Source organism: Salvelinus namaycush, chromosome 23 (assembly GCF_016432855.1).
Source record: "Salvelinus namaycush isolate Seneca chromosome 23, SaNama_1.0, whole genome shotgun sequence".
In the NCBI taxonomy this organism is placed as follows: Eukaryota; Metazoa; Chordata; class Actinopteri; order Salmoniformes; family Salmonidae; genus Salvelinus; species Salvelinus namaycush.
Genome location: NC_052329.1, coordinates 16,423,328 through 16,438,929, shown reverse-complemented (window position 1 = coordinate 16,438,929; position 15,602 = coordinate 16,423,328). Strand labels below are relative to the sequence as shown.

At 41.8% G+C, this 15,602-nt stretch overlaps 1 protein-coding gene across 1 annotated transcript in view; it reads right to left on the bottom strand.

The window, feature by feature from the left end:
- The window catches only part of LOC120018501 (kinase suppressor of Ras 1-like), a 60,591-nt gene extending 50,219 nt beyond the window's left edge, over positions 1–10,372 (bottom strand). The window contains exon 1 of the mRNA XM_038961732.1: positions 10,008–10,372. Coding sequence (XP_038817660.1) covers positions 10,008–10,142 — 135 coding nt within the window. The 5' untranslated portion in view covers positions 10,143–10,372. The remainder of the gene's footprint in view (positions 1–10,007) is intronic.
- Positions 10,373–15,602: the final 5,230 nt, after the last annotated feature.

Genomic DNA, 15,602 nt, shown 5'->3' with positions numbered 1-15,602 from the left:
TGGTGTGTCACAACTTCCGCCGAAGTTGGCTCCTCTCCTTGTTCGGGTGGCGTTCGGCGATCGACGTCACCGGCTTTCTAGCTGCCACCGCTCCATATTTCATATATCCATTTGTCTTGTCTTGTTTCCAGACACACCTGGTTTTCATTCCCTAATCAATCTACTTGTATTTAACCCTCTGTTTCCCATCATGTTTTGTGTGTAATTGTTTCCTGTTATGTGGTGTTAGTTTACACGCTTTACTTTTATGTTCCGTTTTTTGAGCGCGTTTGTTTTATGTAGTGCTCTCGTTTTTGGAACTATAATAAAAGTGTGCCTGTTCATTATACTCTGCTCTCCTGCACCTGACTTCGCCTCCAATACACCATTGACACGGTGATTGTCATGCAAATAACTGCCGGTCTCAGAGTAATTGACTGTTAATGAACATGAACATATTTAGCATTGCTTGGCTTCCACGCATAGCCTAGAAGCCACTGATGAGGAACTTCGGAACATCTACATTTAAAAAAGTCTAATTAAGTGTAATAAATCCATTTAACTTAGCCTACACCATCACAATAAACCCATTATTTATTTTAGGAAGGTCTAAAGAAACATTACGTGAAGAAAATGTAGCCTAATTCAGAAGAACAGAACAGCATATTCTGAGTCGTCCTTATGTTAGGCCCTGATCTGGATATGCCATATGGCTGTGGGCTACACTAATTAATTTACCAGACAAGATTTGCTTATAATTCCAGTGGCATTATTTGATATTAGTTTATAGTATGAAGAAAACCATTGAATGTAGCTGAATAAAATATAAAGGATATTTTCTCCAAACAATTTCCGAGTGATTGCGCATATGCGGCTATTCTGTGTTGAGCGGTTAACAAAGAAACAGGTCCTCCTACACTGAACAAAAATATCAAAGCAACATCCAACAATTTCAAAGATTTTACTGAGTTACAGTTCATATAAGGAAATAAGTCAAATTAAATAAATTCTTTAGGCTCTAATCTATGGATTTCACATGACTGGGAATACAGATATGCATCTGTTGGTCACAGATACCTTTAAAAAAAAAAAGCAGGGGCATGGATCAGAAAGCCAGTCAGTATCTGGTGTGACCACCATGTGCCTCATGCAGCACGCCACATCTCCTTCACAGAGTCGATCAGGCTGTTGATTGTGGCGTACGGAATGTCGTCCCACTCCTCTTCAATGGCTGTGCATAGTTGCTGGATGTTGGCGGGAACTGGAACACGCTGTCGTACATGTCTATCTAGAGCATCCCAAACAGGCTAAATGGGTGACATGTCTGGTGAGTATGCAGGCCATGGAAGAACTGGGACATTTTCAGCTTCCAGGAATTGTGTACAGATCCTTGCGACATGGGGATTTATCCATGAAGAGCACCCTTCTCCAGTGGCTACCAAAGGTGTGCATTTACGACGCCGAACTGCCATCAGGGCAAGACCCTGGTGAGGATGACGAGCATGCAGATGAGCTTCCCTGAGATGGTTTCTGACAGTTAGTGCAGAAATTCTTCAGTTTGCAAACCAACAGTTTCATCAGATGTCCAGGTGGCTCGTCTCAGACAGTCCCGCAGGTGAAGAAAACGGATGTGGAGGTCCTGGGCTGGCGTGGACTGAGGTTGTGAGGCCGGTTGGACGTACTGCCAAATTCTCTACAACGAAGTTGAAGGCGGCAAATGGTAGAGAAATGGACATCAAATTCTCTGACAACAGCTCTGGTGGAGATTCCTGCGCTGCAGACAGCTATATAGGTCCGCTAATACAGGACTATTAAAGGCATAGTGCACTACTTTTGTGAAATAATATTTTTGATTTTTCAGGGGGTGCTGCAGAAACATGGGACCAACACTTTGCTGCTTTTATATTTTAGTTTAGTATATATGCTTAATTTATAATTATTTATGTAACTTTTGTTGTGATACAAATTTTCGGCTATGTTTCGATTTTTTATACTGTCTAAGGCTGCATGATGCGACAAATTATGATTTGAAAAAAGTTGCAAGAATGGCATGAGCTCTGCTCTGTTTGTTGTGCAGGCTGCACACACTTCATCAGTCTCTCATTCACAATTTGACAAGCACTTGATAATATTCCCACCCCTCAGACTATTCTCAATTTAATCTGGTCTTTACATATAGCCTACTAATATACAGTACCAGTCAAACATTTGGACACACTACACTATAGAAAAGTAGTGAAGACATGAAAACTATGAAATAACACATTGAATCATGTAGTAACCAAAAACGTGATAAACAAATCCAAATATATTTTACATTTGAGATTCTTCAAAGTAGCCACCCTTTGCCTTGATGACAGCTTTGCACACTGTTGGCATTCTCTCAACCAGGTGCATGAGGTAGTCACCTATAATGCATTTCAATTAACAGGTGTGCATTGTTAAAAGTTCATTTGTGGAATTTCTTTCCTTCTTAATGCATTTGAGCCAATCAGTTTTTATTGCGACAAGGTAGGGGTGGTATACAGAAGATAGCCCTATTTGGTAAAAGACCAAGTCCATATTATGGCAAGAACATCTCAAATAAGCAAAGAGAAATGACAGTCCATCATTACTTTAAGACATGAAGGTCAGTCAATACGGAAAGGTTCAAGAACTTTAAAAGTTTCTTCAAGTGCAGTCACAAAAACCATCCAACGCTATGATGAAACCCAGAGTTACCTCTGCTGCAGAGGGTAAAAGAGTTAACTGCACTTCAGATTGCAGCCCAAATAAATGCTTCACAGAGTTCAAGTAACAGACACATCTCAACATCAACTGTTCAGAGGAGACTGCGTGAATCAGACCTTCATGGTTGAATTGCTGCAAAGAATCCACTACTAACAGACACCAATAAGAAGAGGAGACTTGCTTCGGCCAAGAAACCAGAACTATGGACATTAGACCGGTGGAAATCTGTCCTTTGGTCCGATGAGTCCAAATTTGAGATTTTTGGTTCCAACCGCAGTGTCTTTGTGAGACGCAGAGTAGGTGAACGGATGACCCAACCTCAAACTCAACCCAATTGAGATGGTTTGGGATGAGTTGGACCGCAGAGTGAAGGAAAAGCAGCCAACAAGTGCTCAGCATATGTAGGAACTCCTTCAAGACTGTTGAAAAAGCATTCCTCATGAAGCTGGTTGAGAGAATACCAACAGTGTGTAAAGCTGTCATCAAGGCAAAGGGTGGCTACTTTGAAGAATCTCAAATATAAAATATGTTTGATTTGTACAACACTTTTTTTGGTTACCACGTTTGGCGTTATTTGTCCACTTTAGTTGTGATACAAACCTTGTCAAAACATATAGGCCTATGGGCTAGGCTACATGATGCATGCCACTATGATTTGAAAAAGTCGCAAAAAAAGGAATGCGCTGTTTATTGCCTTAGACTGCACACGCTGAGCATCATTCACAAGTAATAATATAGTCACCCATCAGACTATTCTCAATGTAATCTTGTCTTTACATATACTAAATAATATATGTGTGAAATTAGTTTTGATTTAGAATGGGCCATTATCATGCACTTGTCGGAACAGGGGGAGGGGGAAAAAATACATGACATGCGTAGGACGCTTTTCCCGCAGGTTCATTTTCATGCCAGCCAGGCTACTCCGGTTGTAAAGCGAAGCAATGTGCATATTAATATTAGAAAAGTTCAGGAATAAATATAGTTAGCCTACTTCACTCCAGCTAATATGAGGAAGTTGAAAACCAGTCGGAAACACAACACCACATCTGCATCTTGTGGTAAGAGTCCTTTATCCATCTCTTTATGGCAATGACAGCGTAGGACAGTGCTACTCATCTGTAATATCCATTGTAAACAAAATACAGGCCGTTTACATCAGTGGCGGTTCTAGCTTGTATGGCTCCCTGGGCGAACCCACCTTTTTAGCCCCCCCCCCCATCCCCAAAAAGCACCATTGTGCACTAATTGTAATTTTTATTCAGACATTTGGAAGAACACAAATAAATAATCATAACATTACACTACCGTTCAAAGGTTTGGGAACACTTAGACATGTCCTTGTTTTTGAAAGAAAAGGTTTTTTTTTGTCCACTAAAATAACATCAAATTGATCAGAAATACAGTGTAGACATTGTTAATGTTGTAAATGACAATTGTAGCTGGAAATGGCTGATTTTTAATGGAATATCTACAGTTGACGTTCAGAAAAAAAATGTAGACCTCCACGAGTCTGGTTCATCCTTGGGGGCAATTTCCAAACGCCTGAAGGTACCACGTTCATCTGTAGAAACAATAGTATGCAAGTATAAACACCATCGGACCACACAGCCGTCATACCGCTCTGTCTCCTAGAGATGAACGTACTTTGGTGAGAAAAGTGCAAATCAATCCCAGAACAACAGCAAAAGACCTTGTGAAGATGCTGGAGGAAACAGGTACAAAAGTATCTATATCTATATCCATCTATAAACGAGTTGTATATCGACATGAACCTGAAAGGCCGCTCTGCAAGGAAGAATACACTGCTCCAAAACCGCCATAAAAAAGCCAAACCTCGGTTTGCACATTGGGACAAAGTTCGTACTTTTTGGAGAAATGTTCTCTGGTCTGATGAAACAAAAATGTAACCGTTTGGCCATAATGGCCATCGTTATGTTTGGAGGAAAAAGGGGGAGGATTGCAAGCCAAAGAACACCATCCCAACCGTGAAGCATGGGGGTGACAGCATCATGTTGTGGGGGTGCTTTGCTTCAGGAGGGACTGGTGCACTTCACAAAATAGATGGCATCATGAGGTAGGAAAATGATGAGATGTTGCTTCAATATATCCACAAGACATCAGTCAGGAAGTTAAAGCTTGGTCGCAAATGGGTCTTCCAAATGGACAATGACCCCAAGCATACTTCCAAAGTTGTGGCAAAATGGCTTAAGGACAACAAAGTCAAGGTATTGGAGTGGCCATCACAAAGCCCTGACCTCAATCCCATAGACAATTTGTGGGCAGAACTGAAAAAGCATGTGCGAGCAAGGAGGCCTATAAACCTGACTCAGTTACACCAGCTCTGTCAGGAGGAATGGGCTAAAATTCACCCAACTTATTGTGGGAAGCTTGTGGAAGGCTACCCAAAACATTTGACTCAAGTTAAACAATTTAAAGGCAATGCTACCAAATACTAATTGAGTGTATGTAAACTTCTGACATGTCACATTCTTAAAATAAAGTGGTGATCCTAACTGACCTAAGACAGGGACTTTTTACTCTGGTTAAATGTCAGGAATTGTGAAAAACTGAGTTGAAATGTATTTGGCTAAGGTGTATGTAAACTTCTGACTTCAACTGTACATAGGTGTACAGAGGCCCATTATCACCAACCATCACTCCTGTGTTCCAATGGCACGTTGCGTTAGCTAATCCACATTTATAATTGTAAAATTCTAATTGATCATTAGAAAACCCTTTTGCAATTATGTTAGCACAACTGAAAACTGTTGTCCTCATTAAAGAAGCAATAAAACTGGCCTTCTTTAGACTAGCTGAGAATCTGGATAATCAGCATTTGTGCGTTCGATTACGGGCTCAAGATGGCCAGAAACAAAGAACTTTCTTCTGAAACTCGTCAGTCTATTCTTGTTCTGAGAAATGAAGGCTATTCAATGCGAGAAATTGCCAAGAAACTGAAGATATCGTACAACACTGTGTACTACTCCCTTCACAGAACAGAGTAAACTGGCTCTATCCAGAATAGAAAGAGGAGTGAGAGGCCCCGGTGCACAACTGAGCAAGAGGACAAGTACATTAGAGTGTCTAGTTTGCGAAACTGACGCCTCACAAGTCCTCAACTGGCAGCTTCATTAAATAGTACCCGCAAAACACCAGTCTCAACATCAACAGTGAAGAGGCGACTCTGGGATGCAGAGTTCCTCTGTCCAGTGTCTGTGTTCTTTTGCCCATCTTAATCTTTTATTTTTATTGGCCAGTCTGAGATATGGCTTTTTCTTTGCAACTCTTCAAAAACAAGGACATTTCTAAGTGACCCCAAACTCTTGAACGGTAGTGTAAAACTATATAAATATAAAAATATATACAAAAATATCAAAAAGAAGTAAAAGAGAAATATAAACACATTTGTGTTGATTTGGCACTCGAGCATCAATGCATTACCCATCCCCCAACACTGTCAACCAAAAGTCAAGACTAAACCAGTGTGCAGACTGGTTTTATTTTATTCTTCACAATTTCGCACAAACCAGAAAAAAATGCAACAATATGTCTGTTTAACTATGTATTCACAGTATTATGAATGAATTGTGGTTTATTTGGTAGCATTTCGTAGTGTGACTGATTTTACTAATTGCATTAGTACTGTACAAAGTTAGAGGTGCGCTATTTTATAGATTCGCCGTTCCCCCTACCTCGGGCTTCCGGTGGAGAGACCTGAGCTCAACCTATCCCCGCTCCCCTCCCCATCTCGTACTTCTGAGTGGGAGACCTTCCCAGGCAGTAGCCTGCCTAGCTCACAAACTAGAATCAGGGTGCCCACTCCAACAAGGTTAATTGACCCACAGTCCCACACGGTGACATGATATCATTGACGTGATGTGCAAATGAGCGATAGAAAACCGATCACGCAAATGTCACCATACCAAATGTTTTTGTGCGGGCACCCCGTGCCGCCCCTGGCAATATGCCGCCCTGGGCGGCTGTCCATGTCGCCTATACCTAAATCCGCCACTGGTTTACATGGACAGACCTGAGTAACCCATCTCCCCATACAGCCACTTAGCTCAGGCCTGACTATCCTATACAGATAAATCAAATCAAATTATATTTGTCAAATGTGACGAATGCAACAGGTGTAGACCTTACAGTCAAATGCTTAGTTACAAGCCTTTAACCAACTATTCAGTTTTAAGAAAAATAAGTGTTAAGTAAAAATAGATAAGTAAAAATGTTTATAAAATAACAAATAATTAAAGAGCAGCAGTAAAATAACAATAGCGAGACTATATACAGGAGGTACCGGTACAGAGTCAATGTGCGAGGGCACCGGTTAGTCGAGGTAATTGAGGTAATATGTACATGTAGGTAGAGTTAAAGTGACTATAATAACTAGATAATAACTAGATAATAACCAGAGAGTATCAGCAGCGTAAAAGACGGGGTGGGGGGAAGGGACAATGGAAATAGTCTGGGTAGCCATTTGATTAGCTGTTCAGGAGTCTTATGGCTTGGGGGTAGAGGACAAACAGGCCTATTGTGGGTTAGAGATAAAAAGAGATGGGGGGTAGAGAGAGAGAGAGAGGAGAGGGATAAAAAGAGAGAAAGGGAATGAAAGAGAAAGAGAGAGGGGGGAGAAGAGAGAGAGAGGAGAGAGACAGATAAAGACAGAGGAAGAGAAAGGCCTGGCAGTGGCTTAGTCTGCCTCTTTTGTTCTAACCATGTTGTTGACTGCTGGTTCCCTGGTTCCCCCAGTCCAGTCCAGTCTTAAAGACAACCCCTCGCTGTTCATCTGTAATAAGAAACGGCCATGTTGGGTATCTCCTCCTTTATCTTTTCCGCCCTTCTTTCCCCATTCCCCTTTTCTCCCCTCCCACTGCGCTTCATTTGATTTTGTTGTTCAACAGCCCACACTGTGAATGTGTGGGAGGGAGAGAAGTCCACATTTAGATGTTTCTACAGTCACTAGTACACAACAAGCACTGATCTGCACTCCCTGAACCAGCTCTCTCCTTGGGAAGATGGCAATGATAGCGATGAGAAATCCAGAACATACGGTCTTATCCAGTGCTTCGAAGTCAACAAACCCATGGGAGATTGAAAGCACTGGGAGAGAGGCCAGTAGGCCAGTTTAGTGGTACTGTACCTGATATGACCAGTACAGAATAGGTGATGTGATGATAATGACAGTTGGCATCTCCATGCATGTATGATCCTAAAGGGCTTTACATTATAAGGAGCTCGCTCCGTTTGTAATACCCAGCTGAATAACAATGTGAATGGATCATGGTGGAAGTGGCAACTCAATGTTTCCTTTAGTGAAGAGTAGAGCTGTGCATTGTGGGTTGCCTGGGGGACATACTGACTTGAGGGAGAAGTGAAACTGACAGTATTTATTGGGGGGGGGACAGATGTGTGAAAATATCACACAGACTTTGTCTGATGACAGCCAGCCATATCCTTCATTGTACCTTTCATCAATGTGTTTCTGTCTTACTGTTTTATAAGAAGTTCATAAACTGTTAATTATTTGTTTAAAATCTGTAATAAACAAACAGTTTTAACACATAGGTGTTGCCTTAGCTACATAACTGTTATTGATTATGGGCATGGAAGGAACAGGGAAGTTTAACCTAAATACAATATACAGTTGAAGTCGGAAGTTTACATACACTTAGGTTGAAGTCATTAAAACACATATTTCAACCACTCCACAAATTTCTTGTTAACAAACTATAGTTTTGGTAAGTCGGTTAGGACATCTACTTTGTGCATGACACAAGTGATTTTTCCAACAATTGTTTACTGACAGATTATTTCACTGTATCACATTTCCAGTGGGTCAGAAGTTTACATACACTAAGTTGACTGTGCCTTTAAACAGCTTGGAAAATTCCAGAAAATTATGTCATGGCTTTAGAAGCTTCTGATAGGCTAATTGACATAATTTGAGTACTGTGTACTGTGTAATCTGTGTACTGTGGATGTATTTCAAGGCCTACCTTCAAACTCAGTGCCTCTTTGCTTGACATCATGGGAAAATCAAAAGAAATCAGCCAAGACCTCAGAAAAGAAATTGTACCTTCACAAGTCTGGTTCATCCTTGGGAGCAATTTCCAAACGCCTGAAGGTACCACGTTCATCTGTACAAACAATAGTACGCAAGTATAAACACCATGGGACCACGCAGCCGTCATACCGCTCAGGAAGGAGACGCGTTCTGTCTCCTAGAGATGAATGTACTTTGGTGCGAAAAGTGCAAATCAATCCCAGAACAACAGCAAAATACCTTGTGAAGACCCTGAAAGGCCGCTCAGCAAGGAAGAAGCCACTGCTCCAAAACCGAGAGTGGCAGCATCATGTTGTGGGGGTTCTTTGCTGCAGGAGAGACTGGTGCACGTCACAAAATAGATGGCATCATGAGGCAGTAGAATTATGTGGATATATGGAAGCAACATCAAGACATCAGTCAGGAAGTTAAAGCTTGGTTGCAAATGGGTCTTCCAAATGGACAATGACCCCAAGCATACTTCCAAAGTTGTGGCAAAACGGCTTAAGGACATCAAAGTCAAGGTATTGGAGTGGCCGTCACAAAGCCCTGACCTCAATCCCATAGACAATTTGTGGGCAGAAATGAAAAGGCGTGTGCAAGCAAGAAGGCCTACAAACCTGACTCAGTTACACCAGCTCTGTCAGGAGGAATGGGCCAATATTCACCCAATTTATTGTGGGAAGCTTGTGGAAGGCTACCCAAAACGTTTGACCCAAGTTAAACAATTTAAAGGCAATGCTACCAAATACTAATTGAGTGTATGTAAACTTCTGACCCACTGGGAATGTGATGAAAGAAATAAAGCTGAAATAAATCACTCTTATTATTCTGACATTTCACATTCTTAAAATAAAGTGGTGATCCTAACTGACCTAAGACAGGGACTTTTTACTCTGATTAAATGTTAGGAATTGTGAAAAACTGAGTTTAAATGTATTTGGTTAAGGTATATGTAAACTTCCGACTTCAACTGTACCTACTATAGGAATACAGCACATCAAAGACTGTTCATCTTTGGGCCAGAGCGATATGCACGATATCACTGTATCATTTGTATTTATTTTAAGAATGTGGTGTGCTCGCAATGTCCATTACTTTCTATATAAAAATCAATCTAGTAGCCTATATCATGGGCACAACACACATCAAACATTGTAATGTTCCACTGTCTCTCTCGCTCACACAAACACACACACACCAATAAGCTGTCGAAGTGTATGTTACGGCTATGCTGACCATACTGTACCTCCAAAGTGCGTATTTCTTTCTGAGTGAGGTCGCTCAATGTAGCGCATTTGGTTCGGAGTCCTTGTAAACTAGAGATGGAGATCTCGATCATATTCTGGATGAGTTCGCACTGACGGAGTGCGTCCTTGTCCATCGCTGCGCCACCTTCACTGTCCCCGTCCGATAGTTAATTACTTTGAACCATCCTTCCACCTTTGACTGGCACACTATCCATTCCTCGTCATTGGCACGGCTTGACAGGTTGGGTTGAGTTTGGACAGTTAAAAAGTAGACACGCTACAGGAACGCATACAAACAAATAATCTGCACTAATAGACTCCCAAGAGCTGCAAACAAAACAAATAGAACCTTTAAAGTCTTAGCTGTCTGTCACTTCACTTAGCACACCGTGGGTTCCGTGTATTCTCAAGAGCTACGTAGTTTACTTATGCTTGTGTTTGACAGAGTGGCGGCGTTCCAGGTCGTCTTTTAATTAACCTCTTTCACACTGCGCAGAAGATCAGATCTCACAACTCCTGGAGAACTGTTTATCCTATCAGGATATATAATAACATATAGAAATCTTCACAAGACGATGGCTATATCATACACAAGTACAATTAAATGCCTTTCTTGCAAGCTCTAAAACCAGCAATGCGTAGTAGTTTATATAAACAGCTCGGTGCATTCAGCATGTCAATACTTCTTACAAAAACAAGTAGTGATGAAGTCAATCTCTCCTCCACTTTGAGCCATGAGAGATTGATATGCATATTATTAATGTTGGCTCTGTGTGTACATTTAAGCGCCAGCCGTGCTGCCTTTTCTGAGCCAATTGTAATGTGCAGGGATACTGGGTGACTAGGGATCGGGATATATGATAAACAGAGTAGCAGCAGCGTATATGAAGATTGTATGTGAGTGTGTGTGCGTGTGTGTAGAGTCAGTATAAATGTGTATGAATGTTATGTGTGTGAGCAAATGAAGTGTGTGTGTGTGTGTGTGTGTGTGTGTGTGTGTGTGTGTGTGTGTGTGTGTGTGTGTGTGTGTGTGTGTAGAGTCCTGTGAGTGTGAATAGAGAGTGCAAAAATACAAATAAAATACTTTATTTAACTAGGCAAGTCAGTTAAGAACAAATTCTTATTTTACAATGACAGCCTACCCCGGCCAAACCTCCCCTAACCCGGACGACACTGGGCCAATTGTGCGCCTCCCCATGGGACTCCCGATCAAGGCCGGTTGTGATACAGCCCGGGATCGAACCAGGGTCTGTAGTGATGCCTCTGGCACTGAGATGCAGTGCCACTAGGGAGCCTTTATTGCCCCTAGTAGCGAAGGAGACGTGTTGATGGAAGTTGGGCATCACAACAAAGGAAGCAGCCTCCGGGGGGCAAGTTTTCCTGCTTGTTTATAGCCTTGTACAGTTTGTTAACTGCCAGCTTGTTATTTTTCTTGTCCTGAGACAATAATTGCTGAAAACTCACTCAGGAGGTAGAAGGGTCGGCATTTGACCATCAGGTATTCCAAGAAGGGTCAACAATGGGTCAAGACTTCCACTGCACTCTAGTCGGCACACCATTTGTTGTTGATGAAGAGGCAAACCCCTCCCACTGTCAATATCCCTGACTTCCCTGTCCTGTCCACTCGGGAATGGAGAATCCATCAAGTTGGATAGCCATGGGGGGTATCTCAGAAAAGCAGAGAATATTGCAGTCATGAGAATCCCATTGGTAGCAAATCTGTGATCGGAGGTCATCCACCTTATTATAAAGTGATTCTATTGGCCAAGATTGTTCACCCATCTTGGTCAGAAGAATGGAGGTAGAGGTGGCCAGTTTTCCCTTCACCTTAATCTCGCCAGGACTCCCACTTTTGCCTCTGTAACACCGGCGTTTCCTCTTGGATACATCAAAGATTGGGTCAGAATTACAGAAAGAGCCCAGGGCTGATGAGTCAAAGTCAGAGCTAAATCCAAAATTGAGATAAGTAACTGCCGATCTGATGTTCAACATTTCTTGTCGGTTATAAGAAATGATAGCGGATACATTTTGTGAAAATAAAGTACAAATGAACACCAAAATAATTACAAAATAGCAAAGTTGGGTCGGAGCTCACAAAACGGCAGCCATCCAGTACGGTGTCATCTGTTCAACAGTCAACATCAGTGGAGGCTGGTGAGAGGAGCTATAGGAGGATGGGCTCATTGTCATGGCAGGAATAGACGTTTGACTTCGTTCCATTTATTCCATTACAGCCATTACAATGAGCCTGTCCTCCTATAGCTCCTCCCACCAGCCTCCACCAGTTTAACAACTTCGGAAGTACAGACCACCAGAAATAGGTTGAGCGCCATCTAGTGGCGAACATAAGCACTGGCAAAAATGCACAGTCAAAAAGGAAAATAATTAATGTCACCTCTACTCCTCTACTACTGTCATGTTTACTCCCGTTCCCCCGCTCGACGGTCTACTAACCACACACCTGGCAACCATCATTACACACACCTGCGTCCCATCATGAGGCACACCTGGACTCCATCACTCCCTGATTACTTCACCTTTATCTAGAACTCCTTTGTATCATTCATTAGGTAGTATGGTTTCCTGTTTTCATGTTTAGACACTACTCCTGTTTTTGTATTCACTCTATGTTCATTCCTATTAAACTGACTCCCTGCGTCTCCATTACAAGGAAATAATACTTTTTGTGAAATAGAGGCATACTAAGACAAAAGAAACGTGACAGTGTGTAAATGACAACACATTATTGCAGTAAATTGATTAAAATGCTGGAAGTGAATGCTGAACTTATCCAATTAACTATGCAAATGAGCAAATGCTGTGTGTATTAAGGAAATAGACACCTGGTTCAAATAGAAGCCTGTCTTGATGTGTACAGTGATTTAAATTAATAGCCCGGGTGTTTATTTGCTTAAGTTTTACGGTAGACAACTTCTGAAAAACTGGGCCCTGTGCATTATGACTGCAATAAAGGCTGCCTGGAATGGCCCTTCTAGGCGAGATGCATTGTTGAAGATGTAGAATACTCCAGAGCTAACTAAAGAAGCTATAGTCATAATACGCGTGCTTTGGATTGATTACTCTCACACATACACTGTGTCTGTTTCACCTTTCTCTGATTAAAAACACCAACTGACGACACAGCTAACCAAAGCTTCCACACACCAGTTGCTCTCTCACTCGCTGCTGTCCACGCCGTATTTCCCCTTGGAAGACAGATATAAAGCAGACAGGCGGGCAGAGCAAGCAGCATGTACTGAACCACTGTTTACATGTGCTTACGTCAGAGAGGATGAACAGCCACGATGAGCCCTGAGTGACACACATTCTCCTCCTTAGCCCCTAATGTAAGAGACCTGTGAAAAGCAATTTAGCTTTTATTAAGTAACCTATTAATTTACATTTAGTTACTGCAGTGGGCTAAATCAGTGTTTCTTGGTAGTCAAACAGATCTACTTTAAAGTAAAAGTATACACCTCACACACGTGGTTATGGGCTTACAAAAAAGAAGACACCTGGACCATGTCAGATATAGAGTTGAAATGTCTTCAATTACCAGTTTGCATCCCAATATTACACTTTATATACATCACAGAAGACTGAAATATAACAAAACCGTTTGACATAGAAACACCAGAGTTGATTAATTATAGAATTATAAAAAATATGAATAACATTCCGCTTTGGTCATTCGACTGCAGAAAAGGGCTACGTAATTTAGCAGAAGTCTTTATCCAGAGACTTACAGGAGCAATTAAATCAAATCTCATTTGTAAACAACATGTGTAGACTAATAGTGAAATGCTTACTTTCGGGCCCTTCCCAACAATGCAGAGAGAACAAAGATATATACAATGAGTAATGATAACTTGGCTAAAAATAACAGGATACCAGTACCGTGCCGATGTGCAGGGGTGCAAGGTAATTGAGGTAGATATGTACATATAGGTAAGGATAAAGTGACTAGGCAACAGGATAGATAATAAACAGTAGCAGAAGCGTATGTGATGAGTAGAGTTGGTGCAAAAAGGGTCAATGCAGATAGTTAAATAGTTAACCAATAGCTACCCGAACTAACTATTTAGCAGTCGTGTGGCTTGAGGGCAGAAGCTGTTCAGGGTCCTGTTGGTTCCAGAATTGGTGGATCGGTACCACTTGCCGTGCGGTAGCAGGGAGAACAGTCTATGACTTGGGTGGCTGGAGTCTTTGACAATTTTTAGGGCCTTCCTCTGACACCACCTGGTATAGAGGTCCTGGATGACACAGAGCTCAGCCCCATACCAAGCGGTGATGCAGCTAGTCAAGATGCTCTCAATGGTGCAGGGTTAAATGCCGTGCTTAAGGGCACATCGATGATCGCAATAACCCTGGCCTAACTATCACTAAATACAAAGATCAGAGCACAGCACTTGTTCATTAAATGTTCTCTATGTACGTGGTTTACCAGTATACAGGTTGGGGGAGATAGAACGATGGAGAGAGAAATATGGTGGGAACCAGAGTAGTTAGCAGAGTGCAGACAATAGCCAGGTTTTTGTTTAATTTGTGTGTTGAGATGAAGCTCTGACTGGCATGCTGTGACCTGCTCTGCCTGTGTTTCCCATGGGAAAGCTCCCCGCTCCCAAACATCTAGAAAACAAGCCCCCTTCATGACGCAGGCAGGGGAGGAGGAGCAGCCACATCCTGGAGGATGGGAGGGCACACAGCCAGTTCCCTGAGTCCTGCAGAAGAGCCTTAACTCTGGGAATAATGTAATGGTATGTAAGGGAGGCAAATACAGACAAAATGTCATCCACTCTCGAAGTCCAATACAACTCACCTAGATGAATAAAGGTTAAATTAAAAAATATTCCAAAATGATTGTTGTAATTTATTTTCAAATTGCTGTTATTTTGTCCTCTTGTCCCAACTTTCTTGTGAGAATGTACTGCCATCTTCTGGTACAATAAGGTCAGTGAGTGACAGAGGAGAGAGACTCCAAGAGCAGTTGAAAACCTTAGTCTGGCTTTTTTATGGCGGTTTTGGAGCAGTGGCTTCTTCCTTGCTGAGCGGCCTTTCAGGTTATGTCGATATAGGACGCGTTTTACTGTGGATATAGATACTTTTGTACCTGTTTCTTCCAGCATCTTCACAAGGTCCTTCACAAGGTCACTTTTCGCAACAAAGTACGTTCATCTCTAGGAGACAGAACGCGTCTCCTTCCTGAGCGGTATGACGGCTGCGTGGTCCCATGGTGTTTATACTTTTGTACTATTATTTCTACAGATGAACGTGTTACCTTCAGGCATTTGGAAATTGCTCCCAAGGATGAACCAGAATTTTTTTTTCTGAGCTCTTGGCTGATTTCTTTTGATTTTCCCATGATGTCAAGCAAAGAGGCACTGAGTTTGAAGGTAGGCCTTGAAATACATCCACAGGTACACCTCTAATTGACTCAAATTATGTCAATTAGCATATCAGAAGCTTCTAAAGCCATGACATAATTTTCTGGAATTTTCCAAACTATTTAAAGGCACAGTCAATTTAGTGTATGTAAACTTCTGACCCACTGGAATTTTAATACAGTGAATTATAAGTGAAATAATCTGTCTGTA